A 22933-nucleotide genomic window follows, 5' to 3' on the forward strand; every position below is an offset into this window, starting at 1 on the left:
GTCCAATTTAGAAGGGGATTTCTGTATTATGTCACTTAGATTGACCTACCGGTGCATCAAAGGACTCTTAAGGATTAAGGTCATGTTCAGTTTCATGTCATGGGGTCATGTGACAATGGCTGATTTAACATGCTGTATATGTGTTTATAGCCTACAACATCTTCTTGCATCATTCTTCCTCCACACAGGGAGTGTATGTGTGTGTGTGTATGTGTGTGAGAGAGTGTGTGCGAGTGAATTAGTAGTTCAAACACTGGTTTTAACTGTGTAGGTGGACCTGAATTCTAACCTGTGTAGGCATGATAAAGTGTGTATGTACACATTTTTTTGTGTGTGATGAAATCCAACCTGCGTAGGGAACCAACATTAGAAACTCTAGACAGAGACCCTGCACTTCCGTGCAGAGAGAGGCTATTAAAGCTGAGCTGTCAATGAGTAGCTGAACTGCGGTCTCTATTCTCAACAGATATGGTAACACATAATGAAGACATTCATAGGCCTTTATTTTTTATTTTAGGAGAGTGGTGATTCACCTTACATAAATTATATGTTTTAGTTTAGATACAGTGCATTTCGAAAATTATTCAGACCCCTTGACTTTTTCCACATTTTGTTATGTTACAGCCTTGTTCTAAAATTGATTAAATCAATGATTTACCTCATCAATCTACACAGAATACCTCATAATGACAAAGCAAAAACAGGTTTTTTGATTATTTTGCAAATTTATTAACAAATAAAAAACAGAAATACCTTATTTACATAAGAATTCAGACCCTTTGCTATGAGAATCGAAAGTGAGCTCAGGTTCCATTGATCATCCTTGAGATGTTTCTACAACTTGATTGGAATTCACCTGTTGTAAATTCAATTGATTGGACATGATTTGGAAAGGCATATCTATATATAAGGTCCCACATAGTAAAAACCAAGCCATGAGATCGAAGGAATTGTCCGTAGAGCTCTGAGACAAGGATTGTGTCGAGGCACAGATCTGGGGAAGGTTAATGTCTGCAGTATTGAAGGTCCCCAAGAACACAGTGGCCTCTATCATTCTTTAATGGAAGAAGTTTGGAACCACCAAGACACTTCCTAGAGCAATCGGGGGAGAAGGGCCTTTGTCAGGGAGGTGACCAAGAACCTGATGCTCACTCTGACAGAGCTCCAGAGTTTCTCTTTGGAGATGGGAGAACCTTCCTGAAGGACAACCATCTCTGCAGCACTCCACCAATCAGGCCTTTATGGTAGAGTGGCCAGACGGAAGCCACTCCTCAGTAAAAGGCACATGACAGCCCGCTTGGAGTTTGCCAAAAGGCACATATAGGACTGTCAGACCATGAAACCAAGATCGAACTCTTTGGCCTGAATGCCAAGCCTCACGTCTAGAGGAAACCTGGCACCATCCCTACGGTAAAGCATTGTGCTTGCAGCATCATGCTTGTGGGCATGTTTTTCAGTGGCGGGGACTGGGAGACTAGTCAGGATTGAGGGTAAGAGGAACAGAGCCAAGTACAGGGAGATCATTGATGAAAACCTGCTCCAGTGCATATAGCCAAGACAACACAGGAGTGGCTTTGGGACTGACTGAATGTCCTTGTGTGACCCAGCCAGAGCCCGGACTTGAACCCGATCGAACATCTCTGGAGAGACCTGTAAATAGCTGTGCAGCGACCCTCCCCATCCAACCTGACAGAGCTTGAGAGGATAAGCAGAGAAGAATGGGAGAAACTCCCCAAATAGAGGTGTGCCGAGCTTGTAGCATCATACCCAAGAAGACTCAAGGCTGTAAACGCTGCCAAAGGTGCTTCAACAACGTACGTATTTTTAATACATTTGCAAACATTTCTTAAAACCTGTTTTTGCTTTGTCATTATGGGGTATTTTGTATAGATTGAAGAGGGAAAAAACGATTGAATCAATTTTAGAATAAGGCTGTGACGTCACAAAATGTGGAAAAGGTTAAGGGGTCTGAATACTCTCGAAGGCACTGTAGATCAGAAACAGAGAGGGTAAGAGGTTAGGAGGAGTCAAAGTGTGAGTGGTAGACTCAGGGACTGAATCACGGACTCCGGTGGGGAATAGCACTTGTGTATAGAGCCGGAAATGTTACCCACTAAACCACTGCTCTACACCATAAGTCCATTATAAGGCCTAGACACATTGAGACCGCGCATACGATAATCAGCCAAGGTCAGAGTAGAGCGTAATCAGATCCAGAGCGATAGTTGATCATCAGCAGCAGGAAGGGATGGTGTTAGTGTTATCAGGGGCATTCTTAGAACATCACAACATTCTATAAATAACCACAGATTCCAGGTCTAAAAATAGTAACACAAACAAGGACTATGTGGCTTTATAAGTCTGAACCCACAGGGATGTAATGCAGGGGAAACACCTTTATTCACCTTTTTATTTGGTGAATCACATTCAATCACCTACTACACATTATGAGCATTAGCTTTACTTACCGCCTGTCATCTGGACTGTTGTTCAGCGTTTACCCACCTTTTCTACCACTACTCCCTGCTACTGACATCATACCAACACCATCAACCAGACCTCTGATCTTTACCCTATATCTGTCTGCATTCTATAGATCTTAACTTACGTGATCTATTTTATCAACTGAGTGTTGTCTCTGTTAATAATGAGTGCATCTGAACTGAGGGTTATAGATGTGTGTTTACAGAATGTTGTGGGGATGCTTTCCACAGGAGTTTCCATTTCGGAGTGCGTGTGTTTGCTCTTCAAAACTCTGGTCAATGTTTATCTCAGGGTTAATCTCTCGTTAACCCTCAGAACAAAGACGTACCAGAAAGTAGTCATGGTTACCACATAGTTTCTTACTATTATGCAAATACAGGCTTATTTTGGTTTGTGATGGGGGAAGTAAAGTAGCTCATGCAGCATTAAGTTATATTCATCATTTATTGAAATGACCTTGGAACAGCTGTAAATCGTGCATATTGCACCTTTAAAGTAACACATTGAAATCACATGAAGACATCTAAAACATGAACACAGCTGGACTAAAACATGAAAAGCCACAGACCTGTGCTAACTACAAACACAGTTCTACATTATAGACCTCTATATTATACACCTCACTATACAGAATTAGAGAGACCAAAAAATAAACACTACATTACAGACTGGTTGTCTGGTTGTGTGTGTAACTAAATGCCCACTGCCTCTCTTGGCTAGGGCCACAAACTTCCTGGTGCAATACAGGACCAATGAGCAGGCAGAATTTGGCATGGGACGAAACCTAAGAAGCCCGTGTGGTGTACATAACACACACACACACACACACACACTTAATCACACACTTTAATCAAACACATACACACAACAGTTTGGTCTGTGTGTGCATGTGTGCATGCATAGAAATAGAACAAATAGAATGGGTTTGCAACCTCTAACCCTGGCAATTTGACTGGTAATAATGGGTACACTCGCAATGGCTACCTGGTATTGTGTTGCAATAATTCCCATGGTTATATAGAATGTTCATTCAAATTATGCTAACTGATGTGGCTCATGGAATGTATTTTTTTGTAATGTCAGTTGAGTTGATTCAACAAATCACAACACAGATTGATGGGTACACTTCCAGCTTTCACTTCCTGCTTTGCCCCTATGGGTACACTTGCAATGGCTGCCTGCCCAACCAATATGCCATCATTGACTTGAATGGGGACGCCCGTTCTATTCATTCTATTTCTCTGTGTGTGAGTGTTAAGGCAGTCGTAGTTCATGTATCCCATCATCCGTCATCTTTGGAGTCATCCCTTGTCAGCCTCTCTCGCTCTCTGTGCCTCTGGATACCCCGCCATATACGACACAGCACCCCACCCCTTCTCACCACACACACACACACACAGACACACACACACACACACACACACACACAGGGAGAGAGAAAAACAAAAATACAGTATTAATTAAAGTGTGTTGCCACAGGTTCTACTACGTGATGATACACACACACACAGGCACACATACACACATTGACGCACACACGCAATGACACACACACACACACACACACACACACACACACACACACACACACACACACACACACACACACACACACACACAATGACACACACACAGACACACACACACAGTAGTTACCGTAGGCGTAGGTAGCGCAGGTCCTCCTTAGTGACATCATTAAGGACATCGCTCAGCGTGTACTCCTCCATTACAAACTGAGACAGAAACATCAACTACATAGAACCATACTAAAACCAGTAAACAACCATACCAGAGGAGGCTGGTGGGGGGAGCTATAGGAGGATGGGCTCATTGTAATGGCTGGAATGGAATACATGGAAAGGAGTCAAAGATGTGGTTTCCATATGTTTGATGTATTTTATAACATTCAGTTTTCTTACTGCTTGCATTTTGTATTGATATTGATGTGTGTATTTTCTGTAATGAATTTAATTCGGGGCTCATCTGTAAAAGAGACCTTGGTCTCAGTAGGACAACCTGATAAAATAAAGGTTAAATAAAATGTATCCCATTCCAGCCTTTACAATGAGCCCATCCTCCTATAGCTCCTCTCACCAGCCTCCTCTGAACTGTACTACAACTCAAATACATAATGTAATAAACTAAACAACCAATGGCAAACTCAACTCAATAACCAATAAAAACACGATCTACACATAAACACTGACACACGCAAGGATGAAATTGTGGTGTAAATATTGGGGGGGACAAACAATAGATGGGGGGGTCCTCCCCCAGAATTGGTTTTTATATACACTGCTCAAAAAAATAAAGGGAACACTTAAACAACACAATGTAACTCCAAGTCAATCACACTTCTGTGAAATCAAACTGTCCACTTAGGAGGCAACACTGATTGACAATCAATTTCACATGCTGTTGTGCAAATGGAATAGACAACAGGCGGAAATTATAGGCAATTAGCAAGACACCCCCAATAAAGGAGTCAGAAACAGACTCCATGAGGGTGATATGAGGGCCCGACGTCCACAGGTGGGGGTTGTGCTTACAGCCCAACACCGTGCAGGACGTTTGGCATTTGCCAGAGAACACCAAGATTGGCAAATTCGCCACTGGCGTCCTGTGCTCTTCACAGATGAAAGCAGGTTCACACTGAGCACGTGATAGACGTGACAGAGTCTGGAGACACCGTGGAGAACGTTCTGCTGCCTGCAACATCCTCCAGCATGACCGGTTTGGCGGTGGGTCAGTCATGGTGTGGGGTGGCATTTCTTTGGGGGGCCGCACAGCCCTCCATGTGCTCGCCAGATGTAGCCTGACTGCCATTAGGTACCGAGATGAGATCCTCATACCCCTTGTGAGACCATATGCTGGTGCGGTTGGCCCTGGGTTCCTCCTAATGCAAGACAATGCTAGACCTTATGTGGCTGGAGTGTGTCAGCAGTTCCTGCAAGAGGAAGGCATTGATGCTATGGACTGGCCCGCCCATTCCCCAGACCTGAATCCAATTGAGCACATCTGGGACATCATGTCTCGCTCCATCCACCAACGCCACGTTGCACCACAGACTGTCCAGGAGTTGGCGGATGCTTTAGTCCAGGTCTGGGAGGAGATCCCTCAGGAGACCATCCGCCACCTCATCAGGAGCATGCCCAGGCGTTGTAGGGAGATCATACAGGCACGTGGAGGCCACACACACTACTGAGCCTCATTTTGACTTGTTTTAAGAACATTACATCAAAGTTGGATCAGCCTGTAGTGTGGTTTTCCACTTTAATTTTGAGTGTCACTCCAAATCCAGACCCCCAGGGGATGATAAATTTGATTTCCATTGATCATTTTTGTGTGATTTTGTTGTCAGCACATTCAACTATGTAAAGAAAAAAGTATTTAATAAGAATATTTCATTCATTCAGATCTAGGATGTGTTATTTTAGTGTTCCCTTTATTTTTTTGAGCAGTGTATATAACATGCATTTCCTGCAATTCTACACAGTTTGACATGACTTATTATGCCTGTCTTTAAGGTTATTTTGAAGGGTATATGGAGGGGTATTTTGAAAACCAAGTATAAGTGCGAACAAGTAACTTGCATTTCAACACATTTTGACATGGGGCAGATTTTTTTTTTGCACTTTTATAATGCTATTCTAAACATTTTGTCATGAGAAAATGTTGCAGTTTTAAAGCACATTTCCTGCAATTCTATTCATTTTGTCATGGGGTAGAGATAAATATGTGCTTTTAAAGCTCATCTCATGCTATTCTTCACATTCACCATGAGGATGAGAGAACATTTTGCTGTTTTAAAGCCAATTTCCTGATACTCTAAAAAGCTGAGAGAAACTGTTGCAGTTTTAAATGAACTGTCCATCAAAAAATGTATATTCTGTTAACTCATACCCAAATAAAGTTGTTGGCTCATTCTATACTGGTATTTGTGGCCAATGCATAAATTGGTGGAAAAAAACATAAAAAACCACACCTCAAACTTATGTCTCAAACAGACCATTTCAAAAAATGATTGCTATTTCCTCATAGAGGAGCTGGCCAATCAGCGGTCTACTCGCATTAATATTTTTATTGACCGGTATACACCAACGCCATTCTGTTGTTGGGGTACGCCCACACCAATCCAACACAGAAAATATGCTTTTAATTACATACTTAATTACCATTTTTGGAAGAATATCTATTGTAATTAGTTATAGGTCATATTTTATAGAAATCTGTAAACACTGGACAGTTACTTTAAAGGTTTACTTTGTGCAGAAATGGAAAAATAACATATTTAAACTGTATAACTGATCAATACACCATCATACCAGGTCATTTAATGCTATTGAAGACACTTGGCTACAGAAGTGACATTTCTTATCGATCTCTACAGCTTCCAACTAAAAAAAATATCCTGTGAAATGACATCAATAGCTTATCTAACGAATAAACTACATCTTTTGCGGCACGCATTGCCAGAATGACACATTGTGCCCAAAGTCGACCGTTAAGGCTAATTTCCTCAAATTCTACACATTTTCCCATTGCTTATGACGTGTTCATATGCTATCTGGAGGGCCACCAACCTATTTATTTATTTTAAAGAAATTATTGTGAGGGACATGTCCCCCCATCCCCCGTGGCAATTTCAGCACTGGACCCACAACACAAACACAATGTAGATGGATCAACCTTGTCTATGGTGTCTGCATCCGCACTCTGGTCTTTCAGCCAATCAGTGAGCTGCTTATCAGGCTCGTGGTCAACTGGGACTTGGAAGATAGAGGGAGGAGGAACGTCTGAAAAAGAAAAAGAGAGATGGAGAAAGAGATGGGGAGAGACAAGTTACCAGGGATACTAGTGTGTGTGTGTGTGTGTGTGTGTGTGTGTGTGTGTGTGTTTGTGTGTGTACCTGGGGGTCTGTATCTGACCCTGACCAGCTCTAGGTCATGTTGTCTTTGCTGTAGTGTTGTCTTCAGGACCTGCTGGTACTCTCTCTCCCTGTGCAGCAGTTCCTCCAACAACCTGCAGGGGGAAGAACAGGACAGCCATTCCACATATTTCTTCTATTCCATTACTTGGGCTCGAGGCGCTACAAGGCCACTTCATTCATAAATCGCTATTCATCAAACCCTCTTATCTTGAAGCACTTAGGCTCATTCATTTTAAGTAGGACAGACAACCCTTGATCAACATGAAATAGAAACCTCAGCCTCTCTTCATTGGTACGTGTGTATGTGTATACACTATACAGTATTTATCTGTGTGTGTGTGCGTATATCATAATACAGTATTTATGTGTAAGTGTGATAAAACTGATTATGTTTGGATTCCAGGTGAGAACGCACACACACACAAACACACACACACACACACCGGTTGGTCTCCTGTTTGAGCCGGCCCAACTGGGCCCCGAGAGGCTGTGAGCGCGGAGGCGGAGGCGGGGAGGAGATGGTGGAGCTGAGCGTGCTGACTGCTGAGGTCACCACGGGTTCGGGGGTCACAGCAGGGTCGTCTGGAGGCGTGACCAATACAGGGCCAAACTCTGCCTCCTCCTCCTCTTCCTCCTCCTCCTTATCTGGTCCCTCGCTCTCCGAGGCCGGGCCGAAGTGGGTCTGGAGCTCTACAGGGAGAGTTAAAGGTCAGGGGTGAAAGGTTAGGTTGCTACAATTCAGCAAGTTTTTTTATTGAGCGCTTTAGCAGTGACCACACACCTGGTATGAGGATGGTGACTGCAGCCTGTACTGCTCGTCTGATGATGTTGTCCATAGCAAACATCCAGTGAGGTTTAATATGATGGTTCCTCAGGACCTTGTTCACCTTGAAAACACACACACACACACACACACACACACACACACACACACACACACACACACACACACACAAGATGAGCTCCAAAAGTATTGGGACAGTGACACATTGTTGTTGTCTTGGCTCTGTACTCAAGCACATTGAATTTGGTTATGGGGTTAAAGTGCAGACTGTCAGCATTCATTTGAAGCTATTTTCAATTATACCACTTTTTGTACATAGACCCCCCATATTAGGGGACCAAAAGTATTGGGAAAGCATACAGACCTGCATTAACTCAGAAACATTTGTGGGTTTTCAAGCATGAACTGCTCGTTTCAAGTCCTGTCACAACATTTCAATTGGGATTAGGTCTGGACATTGACTAGGCTATTCCAAAACTTCACATTTGTTGCTTTTTAACCATTTTCATGTAGACTTGTGTTGGATCATTGTCTTGCATCAGCTCACAGACGGATGGCCTGCCATTCTCCTGTAGAATTCTCTGATACAGAGCAGTATTCATGGTTCCTTCTATTAAGGCAAGTCATCCAGATCCTGAGGCAGCAAAGCATCCCCAAACCATCACACAACCAACACCATGACCGTTGGTATAAGGTTTTTACTGTGGAATGCACTGTTTGGTTTTCACCAGACATAATGGGACCCATCTCATCCAAGAAGTTGACTCAAGTTTGCCAAAAAAGAACCAGGAAGCACCTGGATGATCATCAAGACTCTTGGAAGAATGTTGTTTGGACAGATGAGTAAAAAGTGTAACTCTTTGGACGACATGGGCCCCATTATGCCTGGCGAAAACCAAACACTGCATTCCACAGTAGGAACTGTCAAGTATGGTGGTGGTAGTGTAAAAGGGCAGTTCATGCTTGAAAAGCCACAAATGTCGCAGAGTTAAAGCGAAGAGTGGGCCGAAATTCCTCCACAGCGATGTGAAACACTGAGCAACAACTACAGAAAACATTTGGTTGCAGTCATTGCAGCTAAATGTGGCACAACCCGTTATTGAGTAACTGGGCAATTACTGTTTCACACAGAGGAATAGGGTGTTACATTTTTACATTTTTACATGTTACATATAATAAATATATTTTTGTTGTTATTATTTGTAAACTCAGATTCCCTTTATCTAATATTAGGTTTTGGGTGAAGATCTGATGACGTTCAGTATGAAAAAGATCTAATTTAAAGAAAATCAGAAAGGGGGCAAATACTTTTTCACAGCACTGTATACGTGTATTAAAGTGAAATACAAGCTTGGGGCTCCACAAACTTGTTGGATGCATTGCTGTTTTTGTTTGGTTGTTTCAGATTATTTTGTGCCCCAAATAAATTAATGGTAAATAATGTATTGTGTCATTTTGGAGTAACTTTTATTGTAAATAAGAATATAATATGTAACACTTCTACATTAATCTGGATGTGACCATCATTCAGAGTAGTCCTGCGTGCAGGGCCTTTGGAAAGTATTCAGACTATTTGACTTTATCCACATTTTGTTACTTTACAGCCTTATTCTAAAATTGATTAAATATATATATGTTTTCATCAATCTATACACAATACCCCATAATGACAAAGCAAAAAACGATTTTTAGAAATGTTTGCAAATGTATTAAAAATAAAAGTAAAGTATTCAGACCCTTTGTTATGAGACTAAATTGAGGTCAGGTGCATCCTGTTTCCATTGATCATCCTTGAGATGTTTCTACAACTTGATTGGAGTCCATCTGTGTTCAATTCACTTGATTGGACATGATTTGGAAAGGCACACATCTGTCTATATAAGGTCCCACAGTTGACAGTGCATGTCTGAGCAAAAACCAAGCCATGAGGTTGAAGGAATTGTTCATAGAGCTCCAAGACAGGATTGTGTCGAGGCACAGATCTGAGGAAGGGTACCAAAACATTTCTGCAGAATTGAAGGTCCCCAAATCACAGTGGCCTCCATCATTCTTAAAGGGAAGAAGTTTGGAACCACCAAGACTCTTCCTAGAGCTGGCAAACTTGCCAAACTGAGCAATTGGGGGAGAAGGGCCTTGGTCAGGGAGGTGACCAAGAACCCGATGGTCACTCTGACAGAGCTCTAGAGTTCCTCTGGGGAGATGGGAGAACCTTCCCGAAGGACAACCATCTCTACAGCACTCCTCCAATCAGGCCTTTATGGTAGAGTAGCCAGACGGAAGCCACTTCTCAGTAAAAGGCACATGACAGCCTGCTTGGAGTTTGACAAAAAGCACCTAAAGGACTCTCAGGCCATGAGAAAAAATAAGATCTGTTCTGAAGAACCCAAGATGGAACTATTTGGCCTGAATGCCAAGTGTCACGTCTAGAGGAAACCTGGCACCATCCCTACGGTGAAGCATGGGGGCAGCATCATGCTGTGGGGATGTTTTTCAGCAGCAGGGACTGGGAAACTAGTCAGGATCGAGGGAAAAAAGAACAGAGCAAAGTACAGAGAGATTCTTGATAAAAAACCTGCTCCAGAGTGCTCAGGACCTCAGTCTGAGGCAAAGGTTCACCTTCCAACAGGACAACAACCCGAAGTACACAGCCAAGTCAACGCAGGAGTGGCTTCGGGACAATCTTCTGAATGTCCTTGAGTGGCCCAGCCAGAGCCCGGACTTTAACCCGATCGAACATCTCTAGAGAGATCTGAAAATAGCTGTGCAGCAACGCTCCCCATCCAACCTGACAGAGCTTGAAGGTATCTGCAGAGAAGAATAGGAGAAACTCCCCAAAAACAGGTGTGCTAAGCTTGTAGCATCATACCCAAGAAGACTCGAGGCTGTAATCATTGACAAAGGTGCTTTAACAAAGTACTGAGTAAAGGGTCTGAAAACTTATGTAAATGTTATACTTAATTATTTTTTTCAATAAAAAACGTTTTGCTTTGCCATTATGGGGTATTGTGTGTAGATTGATGAGGGGGAACAACAATTTAATCCATTTTAGAATAGGGCTGTAACGTAACAAAATGTGGAAAAAGTCAAGGGATCTGAATACTTTCCCGAATGGACTGTATTTGTGCATGCTTGTGTGTGTTCTCACTGAATCCTGGAAGCCAAAAAGAACCAGTTGTATCTGGTTGATGGATGTGGAGTCGAAGTCTAGGTCCAGTTTGAGTTTGGAGATGGTTGTTGCCATGACGCGTCGCTCCGGGGAGTGGATGAAATCTCTCAGGATACAGATGATCTGTTTAATGTGATCCACAGAGAGCTGCAGCTCCTCACTGCCCTACAAACACACACACAGAGGGAGAAAGAAGTAGATGATTGTGGCAATATCTGGTTGCTCTTTCTTTAAACAATTCACAATTGTATTTATTTTCTCTCTCACATATAAACATGCACACACCTGTATGTGGTTCTCCAGGAGGTTGGAGATGACTTTGTCCTGGTCCTCGTTCAGGACCTTGTAGAGTAGAGAGAATCAACCCTCTTTGAATATTTTATTACACACACACACACACACACACACACACACACACACACACACACACACACACACACACACACACACACACACCTTGTAGAGGATGGCTCTCCTCTCGCTGTCCTTCTTCAGCAGGAAGAGCCCCCCATCTCTGTCTTCTAGAGACGCAGGAGAGCTACGGTCCTCTGACACTGACCCCTCATCCGGTACACTGACCAATACAATGACATTCATATAGAATAATGACACCCTATTCTACTGTTGGAAAACGTGTGTGTGTGTTGGTATTTGTCACATCTTTGTAAGCAACACATGTAGACTAACAGTGCAGAGTTTTAAAAAAATGATAATAATAATAACAGAAGTAATGATAACTTGGCTATTTACAGTGTGCAGGGGTATGAGGTAATTGTGTGTGTGTGTTGGTGTGTGTGTAACCCCAGTGTGACTTCAGTTGTGTTTACACATACAAAGGTTTCCTGGCTGCATGGCACACTGAGTGTATGTGTTCTGGAGGTTGTAAAAGTCACCACAAGGCATTAGACGGATGCTGTAAAAGGCATTAGAGCAGGATCAGCTATGACCACCTGGCACACACGCACGCGCGCACACACACACACACACACACACACACACACACACACACACACACACACACACACACACACACACACACACACTTCAGGTGTAGAGGTGTGTGTACCTTAGGTAGTTGTTGCTAGGTGGTTTGAGCAGGTTCTCTGACCCTGATCGTTTGTTCTTCTGAAAGAAGACATCCTGTTTGGAGTCGCAGTCTGGACTCACTGAGCCGGGTTCGCTACTGCTGCTCCCGGTGGCCTCACACTGTAACTGCACCGGCAGCGAAACACTGCGGATGTAGTCTGGCCAACACATACACACGCACACAAACACACAGACACACACACAGTGTAAGAGAACCCCCTTAATCAAGAGAACTGGTTAGCTAGCGTTTTTAGTTAACTAGCTAGCTTTAGCTATCTAGCCATACTGCTTCTGGGCATATTCCCATGGCAACTGTTGCGATAGAGATATGTTTCAGACCTCTTGGCAATGATAAGGACATACTAGCAGGGATTTTCAAGTCTTTCCGAGCCGACACATTTTTGCACCATACCAACACTATCACACCGGGTTTAACTACTCAGGTGTGATATTGTTGGGCTGGAACAAAAATGTGCAGACAGGACTCTGCTTTAGCAGAAACAGATAGATAGCAACATGATCACAGACACTCAAAGATACATGTAGACACGACCACAGACAGACATAGTCACACATGCTATACACACACACACACACACACACACACACACACACTGAACAAAAATATCAAATGCAACAATTTCAAAGATTTTACTGAGTTACAGTTGGGTCAATTGGAATAAATTCATTAGGCCCTAATCTATAGATTAGATTTCACATGACTGAGAATACAGATATGCATCTGTTGGTGGGGCGTGGATCAGAAAACCAGTCAGTATTTGGTGTAACCACCATTTGCCTCATGCAGCGCGACACATTTAAATTGATGATGACCTGAGGCCGAAATGTTTGTGTTTTGTTTCACCTTTCACTTATGCGCTTTCTTGTACAATGTTTCAATAAACATCTTAATTTTGCATTCAAGCCTCAGTTTAGGGTCTATTCATTTTTTCAACAGTGTGCAGGCCTTTTTTCAACAGTGTGCAGGCCTTGGAAGAACTGGGATATTTTCAGCTTCCAGGAATTGTGTACAGATCCTTGCGACATGGGGCTGTGCATTATCATGCTGAAACATGAGGTGATGGCGGTGGATGAATGGCACAACAATGGGCCTCAGGACCTTGCCACGGTATCTCTGTGCATTCAAATTGACATGGATAAAATGCAATTGTGTTCGTTGTCCATAGCTTATGCTTGCCCATACCAAAACTCCACCGCCACCATGGGACACTCTGTTCACAACATTGACATCAGCAAACCGCTCGCCCACACAACGCTATACACCGCTGTCTGACATCTGCCCCGTACAGTTGAAACTCTTATGAAAGAGAAACTAATATTAAATTATCTGGTAACAGCTCTGCCAATTACACGCTCCTTCAAACCTTGAGACATCTGTGGCATTGTGTTGTGTGACAAAATTGCACATTTTAAAGTGGCCTTTTATTGTACCCAGCACCAGGTTCACCTGCGTAAGGATCATGGTGTTTAAAACCTCTTTGGGCTAGGGGGCAGTAATTTCACATCCAGATGAAAAGCGTGCCCAGAGTAAACTGCCTGTTACTCAGGCCCAGAAGCTAGGATATGCATATAATTGGTAGATTTGGATAGAAAACACATTTGGATAGAAACACAAGTTTCTAAAACTGTTAAAATAATGTCTGTGAGTATAACAGAACTGAAATGGCAGGCGAAACCCTGAGGACAAACCACACTCCCTCATCCTACCACTGTATTCAATGGCTGTCACATTTATTACAAGGCAAAATCCTCACCGATTGTAGTTCCTAGGGCTTCCACTAGATGTCAACAGTCTTTAGAGTTACAGGCTGGTTTTTGCAAAAATTAGGTAGAAGTTGTAGTTTTTCTAAGTGGCTCCCATTTGGGCTGTAGTGTTTCCATGCGCATGGATGAGAGCACGTTCTTTTTGTTTATCTCCGGTAAAGACAATAACGATTCTCCGTCTTAAATTGTATCATTTATTTACGTATTAGGGTACCTAAGGTTTGATTATAAACGTTGTTTGACTTGTTTGGATAAGTTTATTAGTAACGTTGGGGATTCATTTTGTATGCATTTTGATGGAGGGAAACTGGTGGATTATTGACTGAAGTGCGCCAGCTAAACAGAGTTTTTATGGATATAAAAAAGGACTTTATCGAACAAAAGGACCATTTGTAATGTAACTGGGACCTTTTGGAGTGCCAACAGAAGAAGATCTTCAAAGGTAAGGCATGTATTATATCGCTATTTCTGACTTTCGTGTAGCAAGTGCCTGGTTGAAAAATGATTTGTCATGCATTTGTATGCGGGGCGCTGTCCTCAGATAATCGCATGGTGAGCTTTCACCGTAAAGCCTTTTTGAAATCGGACTCAGCGGCTGGATTAACAAGAAGTTAAGCTTTATTGATGTATTACACATATATTTTAATGAAAGTTAAATATTTATAATACTGTCATTTGAATTTGGCGCTCTGCAATTTCATAGGATGCTGACGAGGTGTGCCGCCGTAACAGGTTTCAGATTCTTGATATGCCACACCTGTCAGGTGGATGGATTATCTTGGCAAAGGAAAAATGCTCACTGACAGGGATGTAAACAAATTTGTGCATTTTTCTTTTATTTCATCTCATGAAACATGGGACCAACACTTTACATGTTGCGTTTCTATTTCTGTACAAACAACAAAAATGTTAACTGGGAACAAACCTTGCCACACTGGCATAAAGATCCCAGGAGTAGACAGGAGAGAAAGAGACCGTTAACAGGAGAGAAAGAGACCGTTAACAGGAGAGAAAGGGACCATTAACACAACCTCAATTACATTATCATGTCTGCCAGTTTGTGTGTGTACACAGTATGTCTGTGTGTGTTGTGATTTGTATGAGCTGCAGCATTTCAGTGACGTCATGGAAACAATCTGAGTGGATTAAACGGTTAAATCACCCATTAATTTATTAGCACACACACACACACACACACACACACACACACACACACACACACACACACACACACACACACACACACACACACACACACACACACACACACACACACACACACACACACACACACACACACACACACACACACACACACACACACACACACACACACAATGCTGAACAGCCCTACCTGATGGCTTGAAGGCGATCTTGCTCTTCTTTCCCTTGACATTGTGTCGTACGAAGATATCTTTGAGCAGGTCTGAGGCGGTAGCCCTCTTATTAGGGTCAGGCTCAAAACAACGCAGGATAAACGACTTGGCCTCCAACGACAACGACTCTGGGATCTCTGGGTGGATCTTAAACATCCCCACCTACACACGCACGTACACAAACACTGAGCTGGATGTAAAGTGTAACAGGTGGTCTGATGAATCACGTTCACTTGATGCCTTCACTTCAGGCTTTAGCTGAGCTGGCTAACAAAGTCTTATAACATGCAGGAGACACAGGTTTGAACCAGACACATAGTCTTGGAGCACATCAAACCAAACACACCTTAAACATAGCAGCCTGAGGCTCTCCCAGCTCGTGGAAGGGGGGTTTCCCAGTAGCCATCTCTATGATGGTGCAGCCCAGAGACCAGATGTCAGCTGGAGCTCCGTAACCCCGAGGACCCTTGTCTATGATCTCTGGAGCCATGTACTGCAGGGTGCCTAGATAGGACACAACACACACACATTCATAACAACATTCCATGTTGATAACAAATGAATGTGTAGGGAGAGAGAGGGAGAGAGGTGTTGGTCAGAGAGGGAGAGAGAGAAAGAGGGAGAAAGGTGTTGGTCAGAAAGGGAGAGAGAGAAAGAGGGAGAGAGGTGTTGGTCAGAAAGGGAGAGAGAGAAAGAGGGAGAGAGGTGTTGGTCAGAAAGGGAGAGAGAGGAAGAGGGAGAGAGGTGTTGGTCAGAAAGGGAGAGAGAGAAGAGGGAGAGAGAGAAAGAAAGAGGGAGAAAGGTGTTGGTCAGAAAGGGAGAGAGAGAAAAGAGGGAGAGAGAGAAAGAAGAGGGAGAGAAAGAAAGAGGGAGAGAGGTGTTGGTCAGAAAGGGAGAGAGAGAAAGAGGGAGAGAGGTGTTGGTAGTGGGGCTATATACAGGGGGTACCAGTACAGAGTCAATGTGGAGGCTATATACAGGTGGTACCGGTACAGAGTCAATGTGGAGGCTATATACAGGGGTACCGGTACAGAGTCAATGTGGAGGCTATATACAGGGTATTACGGTACAGAGTCAATGTGGAGGCTATATACAGGGGGTACTGGTACAGAGTCAATGTGGAGGCTATATACAGGGGGTACGGTACAGAGTCAATGTGGAGGCTATATACAGGGTTACGGTACAGAGTCAATGTGGAGGCTATATACAGGGGTTACGGTACAGAGTCAATGTGGAGGCTATATACAGGGTATTACGGTACAGAGTCAATGTGGAGGCTATATACAGGGTGTTACGGTACAGAGTCAATGTGGAGGCTATATACAGGGGTACCGGTACAGAGTCAATGTGGAGGCTATATACAGGGTATTACGGTACAGAGTCAATGTGGAGGCTATATACAGGGGGTACGGTACAGAGTCAATGTGGAGGCTATATACAGGGGGTACTGGTACAGAGTCAATGTGGAGGCTATATACAGGGTATTACGGTACAGAGTCAATGTGGAGGCTATATACAGGGGGTACCGGTACAGAGTCAATGTGGAGGCTATATACAGGTATACGGTACAGAGTCAATGTGGAGGCTATATACAGGGGTTACGGTACAGAGTCAATGTGGAGGCTATATACAGGGGTTACGGTACAGAGTCAATGTGGAGGCTATATACAGGGTGTACCGTACAGAGTCAATGTGGAGGCTATATACAGGGGTACCGGTACAGAGTCAATGTGGAGGCTATATACAGGGGTTACGTACAGAGTCAATGTGGAGGCTATATACAGGGGGTACGGTACAGAGTCAATGTGGAGGCTATATACAGGGGTTACGGTACAGAGTCAATGTGGAGGCTATATACAGGGTATTACGGTACAGAGTCAATGTGGAGGCTATATACAGGGGGTACCGTACAGAGTCAATGTGGAGGCTATATACAGGGTATTACGTACAGAGTCAATGTGGAGGCTATATACAGGGGGTTACGGTACAGAGTCAATGTGGAGGCTATATACAGGGGGTACCGGTACAGAGTCAATGTGGAGGCTATATACAGGGTATTACGGTACAGAGTCAATGTGGAGGCTATATACAGGGGGTACCGGTACAGAGTCAATGTGGAGGCTATATACAGGGTATACGGTACAGAGTCAATGTGGAGGCTATATACAGGGGTTACGGTACAGAGTCAATGTGGAGGCTATATACAGGGGGTTACGGTACAGAGTCAATGTGGAGGCTATACAAGGGGTACTTACACAGAGTCAATGTGGAGGCTATATACAGGGGTACCGGTACAGAGTCAATGTGGAGGCTATATACAGGGTATTACGGTACAGAGTCAATGTGGAGGCTATATACAGGGGGTACCGGTACAGAGTCAATGTGGAGGCTATATACAGGGGTACGGTACAGAGTCAATGTGGAGGCTATATACAGGGGGTACGGTACAGAGTCAATGTGGAGGCTATATACAGGGGTACCGGTACAGAGTCAATGTGGAGGCTATATACAGGGGGTACCGTACAGAGTCAATGTGGAGGCTATATACAGGGGGTACCGGTACAGAGTCAATGTGGAGGCTATATACAGGGGGTACCGGTACAGAGTCAATGTGGAGGCTATATACAGGGGTACCGGTACAGAGTCAATGTGGAGGCTATATACAGGGGTACCGTACAGAGTCAATGTGGAGCTATATACAGGGGGTACCGGTACAGAGTCAATGTGGAGGCTATATACAGGGGGTACCGGTACAGAGTCAATGTGGAGGCTATATACAGGGGGTACCGGTACAGAGTCAATGTGGAGGCTATATACAGGGTACCGTACAGAGTCAATGTGGAGGCTATATACAGGGGGTACCGGTACAGAGTCAATGTGGAGGCTATATACAGGGGGTACCGTACAGAGTCAATGTGGAGGCTATATACAGGGGTACCGGTACAGAGTCAATGTGGAGGCTATATACAGGGGGTACCGGTACAGAGTCAATGTGGAGGCTATATACAGGGGTACCGTACAGAGTCAATGTGGAGGCTATATACAGGGGGTACGGTACAGAGTCAATGTGGAGGCTATATACAGGGGGTACCGGTACAGAGTCAATGTGGAGGCTATATACAGGGGTTACGGTACAGAGTCAATGTGGAGGCTATATACAGGGGGTACCGGTACAGAGTCAATGTGGAGGCTATATACAGGGGGTACCGGTACAGAGTCAATGTGGAGGCTATATACAGGGGGTACTGGTACAGAGTCAATGTGGAGGCTATATACAGGGGGTACCGGTACAGAGTCAATGTGGAGGCTATATACAGGGGGTACCGTACAGAGTCAATGTGGAGGCTATATACAGGGGGTACCGGTACAGAGTCAATGTGGAGGCTATATACAGGGGTACCGGTACAGAGTCAATGTGGAGGCTATATACAGGGTGTTACGGTACAGAGTCAATGTGGAGGCTATATACAGGGGGTACCGGTACAGAGTCAATGTGGAGGCTATATACAGGGGGTACCGGTACAGAGTCAATGTGGAGGCTATATACAGGGGGTACCGGTACAGAGTCAATGTGGAGGCTATATACAGGGGGTACTGGTACAGAGTCAATGTGGAGGCTATATACAGGGGGTACCGGTACAGAGTCAATGTGGAGGCTATATACAGGGGTTACCGGTACAGAGTCAATGTGGAGGCTATATACAGGGGGTTACGGTGTACAGAGTCAATGTGGAGGCTATATACAGGGGTACCGGTACAGAGTCAATGTGGAGGCTATATACAGGGGGTTACGGTACAGAGTCAATGTGGAGGCTATATACAGGGGGTACCGGTACAGAGTCAATGTGGAGGCTATATACAGGGGGTACCGTACAGAGTCAATGTGGAGGCTATATACAGGGGGTACCGTACAGAGTCAATGTGGAGGCTATATACAGGGGGTACGGTACAGAGTCAATGTGGAGGCTATATACAGGGGTACCGGTACAGAGTCAATGTGGAGGCTATATACAGGGGTACCGGTACAGAGTCAATGTGGAGGCTATATACAGGGGTACCGGTACAGAGTCAATGTGGAGGCTATATACACAGGGGGTACCGGTACAGAGTCAATGTGGAGGCTATATACAGGGTATTACGGTACAGAGTCAATGTGGAGGCTATATACAGGGGGTACCGGTACAGAGTCAATGTGGAGGCTATATACAGGGGGTACCGGTACAGAGTCAATGTGGAGGCTATATACAGGGGTACCGGTACAGAGTCAATGTGGAGGCTATATACAGGGGGTACCGGTACAGAGTCAATGTGGAGGCTATATACAGGGGGTACCGTACAGAGTCAATGTGGAGGCTATATACAGGGGGTACTGGTACAGAGTCAATGTGGAGGCTATATACAGGGGGTACCGGTACAGAGTCAATGTGGAGGCTATATACAGGGGTACCGGTACAGAGTCAATGTGGAGGCTATATACAGGGGTACCGGTACAGAGTCAATGTGGAGGCTATATACAGGGGTTACTGGTACAGAGTCAATGTGGAGGCTATATACAGGGGTACCGGTACAGAGTCAATGTGGAGGCTATATACAGGGGGTACCGGTACAGAGTCAATGTGGAGGCTATATACAGGGGGTACCGGTACAGAGTCAATGTGGAGGCTATATACAGGGTGTACCGGTACAGAGTCAATGTGGAGGCTATATACAGGGGTTACGGTACAGAGTCAATGTGGAGGCTATATACAGGGGGTACCGTACAGAGTCAATGTGGAGGCTATATACAGGGGTACCGGTACAGAGTCAATGTGGAGGCTATATACAGGGGTACCGGTACAGAGTCAATGTGGAGGCTATATACAGGGGGTACCGGTACAGAGTCAATGTGGAGGCTATATACAGGGGGTACCGGTACAGAGTCAATGTGGAGGCTATATACAGGGGGTACCGTACAGAGTCAATGTGGAGGCTATATACAGGGGGTACCGTACAGAGTCAATGTGGAGGCTATATACAGGGGGTACCGGTACAGAGTCAATGTGGAGGCTATATACAGGGGGTACGGTACAGAGTCAATGTGGAGGCTATATACAGGGGGTACGGTACAGAGTCAATGTGGAGGCTATATACAGGGGTACCGGTACAGAGTCAATGTGGAGGCTATATACAGGGGGTACCGGTACAGAGTCAATGTGGAGGCTATATACAGGGGTACCGGTACAGAGTCAATGTGGAGGCTATATACAGGGGTACCGGTACAGAGTCAATGTGGAGGCTATATACAGGGGTACCGGTACAGAGTCAATGTGGAGGCTATATACAGGGGGTACCGTACAGAGTCAATGTGGAGGCTATATACAGGGGGTACCGGTACAGAGTCAATGTGGAGGCTATATACAGGGGTACCGGTACAGAGTCAATGTGGAGGCTATATACAGGGGGTACCGTACAGAGTCAATGTGGAGGCTATATACAGGGGTACCGGTACAGAGTCAATGTGGAGGCTATATACAGGGGGTACCGGTACAGAGTCAATGTGGAGGCTATATACAGGGGGTACCGGTACAGAGTCAATGTGGAGGCTATATACAGGGGTACCGGTACAGAGTCAATGTGGAGGCTATATACAGGGGTACCGGTACAGAGTCAATGTGGAGGCTATATACAGGGGTACCGGTACAGAGTCAATGTGGAGGCTATATACAGGGGGTACCGGTACAGAGTCAATGTGGAGGCTATATAGGGGGTACCGGTACAGAGTCAATGTGGAGGCTATATACAGGGGGTACCGGTACAGAGTCAATGTGGAGGCTATATACAGGGGGTACCGGTACAGAGTCAATGTGGAGGCTATATACAGGGGGTACCGGTACAGAGTCAATGTGGAGGCTATATACAGGGGGTACCGGTACAGAGTCAATGTGGAGGCTATATACAGGGGGTACCGGTACAGAGTCAATGTGGAGGCTATATACAGGGGGTACCGGTACAGAGTCAATGTGGAGGCTATATACAGGGGTACCGGTACAGAGTCAATGTGGAGGCTATATACAGGGGTACCGGTACAGAGTCAATGTGGAGGCTATATACAGGGGGTACCGGTACAGAGTCAATGTGGAGGCTATATACAGGGGGTACCGTACAGAGTCAATGTGGAGGCTATATACAGGGGTACCGTACAGAGTCAATGTGGAGGCTATATACAGGGGTACCGGTACAGAGTCAATGTGGAGGCTATATACAGGGGGTACCGGTACAGAGTCAATGTGGAGGCTATATACAGGGGTACCGGTACAGAGTCAATGTGGAGGCTATATACAGGGGGTACCGTACAGAGTCAATGTGGAGGCTATATACAGGGGGTACCGGTACAGAGTCAATGTGGAGGCTATATACAGGGGGTACCGTACAGAGTCAATGTGGAGGCTATATACAGGGGTGTACCGTACAGAGTCAATGTGGAGGCTATATACAGGGGGTACCGGTACAGAGTCAATGTGGAGGCTATATACAGGGGGTACCGGTACAGAGTCAATGTGGAGGCTATATACAGGGGTACCGTACAGAGTCAATGTGGAGGCTATATACAGGGGTACCGGTACAGAGTCAATGTGGAGGCTATATACAGGGGGTACCGGTACAGAGTCAATGTGGAGGCTATATACAGGGTTACGGTACAGAGTCAATGTGGAGGCTATATACAGGGGTACCGGTACAGAGTCAATGTGGAGGCTATATACAGGGGGTACCGGTACAGAGTCAATGTGGAGGCTATATACAGGGGTACCGGTACAGAGTCAATGTGGAGGCTATATACAGGGGGTACCGGTACAGAGTCAATGTGGAGGCTATATACAGGGGGTACCGGTACAGAGTCAATGTGGAGGCTATATACAGGGGGTACCGGTACAGAGTCAATGTGGAGGCTATATACAGGGGGTACCGGTACAGAGTCAATGTGGAGGCTATATACAGGGGTACCGGTACAGAGTCAATGTGGAGGCTATATACAGGGGTACCGGTACAGAGTCAATGTGGAGGCTATATACAGGGGTACCGTACAGAGTCAATGTGGAGGCTATATACAGGGGGTACCGGTACAGAGTCAATGTGGAGGCTATATACAGGGGTACCGTACAGAGTCAATGTGGAGGCTATATACAGGGTATACGGTACAGAGTCAATGTGGAGGCTATATACAGGGGGTACCGGTACAGAGTCAATGTGGAGGCTATATACAGGGGTACCGGTACAGAGTCAATGTGGAGGCTATATACAGGGGTACCGGTACAGAGTCAATGTGGAGGCTATATACAGGGGTA

The 22933-nt window shown here is 44.8% G+C and overlaps 1 protein-coding gene across 1 annotated transcript in view; it reads right to left on the reverse strand.

The window, feature by feature from the left end:
* Nucleotides 1–2909: 2909 nt before the first annotated feature.
* Nucleotides 2910–22933, reverse strand: part of LOC109909889 (mitogen-activated protein kinase kinase kinase 15) — a 95865-nt gene continuing 75841 nt past the window's right edge. Inside the window, exons 5-16 of the mRNA XM_031795302.1 lie at nucleotides 15958–16197; nucleotides 15590–15773; nucleotides 12431–12608; nucleotides 11821–11938; nucleotides 11650–11706; nucleotides 11344–11529; nucleotides 8196–8301; nucleotides 7858–8104; nucleotides 7394–7506; nucleotides 7174–7280; nucleotides 4141–4217; nucleotides 2910–3857 (exon numbers count right to left, since the gene is read on the reverse strand). Of these exons, the coding sequence (XP_031651162.1) occupies nucleotides 3767–3857; nucleotides 4141–4217; nucleotides 7174–7280; nucleotides 7394–7506; nucleotides 7858–8104; nucleotides 8196–8301; nucleotides 11344–11529; nucleotides 11650–11706; nucleotides 11821–11938; nucleotides 12431–12608; nucleotides 15590–15773; nucleotides 15958–16197 (1704 nt within the window). The 3' untranslated portion in view covers nucleotides 2910–3766. The remainder of the gene's footprint in view (nucleotides 3858–4140; nucleotides 4218–7173; nucleotides 7281–7393; nucleotides 7507–7857; nucleotides 8105–8195; nucleotides 8302–11343; nucleotides 11530–11649; nucleotides 11707–11820; nucleotides 11939–12430; nucleotides 12609–15589; nucleotides 15774–15957; nucleotides 16198–22933) is intronic.

Source organism: Oncorhynchus kisutch, linkage group LG18, assembly GCF_002021735.2.
Source record: "Oncorhynchus kisutch isolate 150728-3 linkage group LG18, Okis_V2, whole genome shotgun sequence".
Lineage (NCBI taxonomy): Eukaryota > Metazoa > Chordata > Actinopteri > Salmoniformes > Salmonidae > Oncorhynchus > Oncorhynchus kisutch.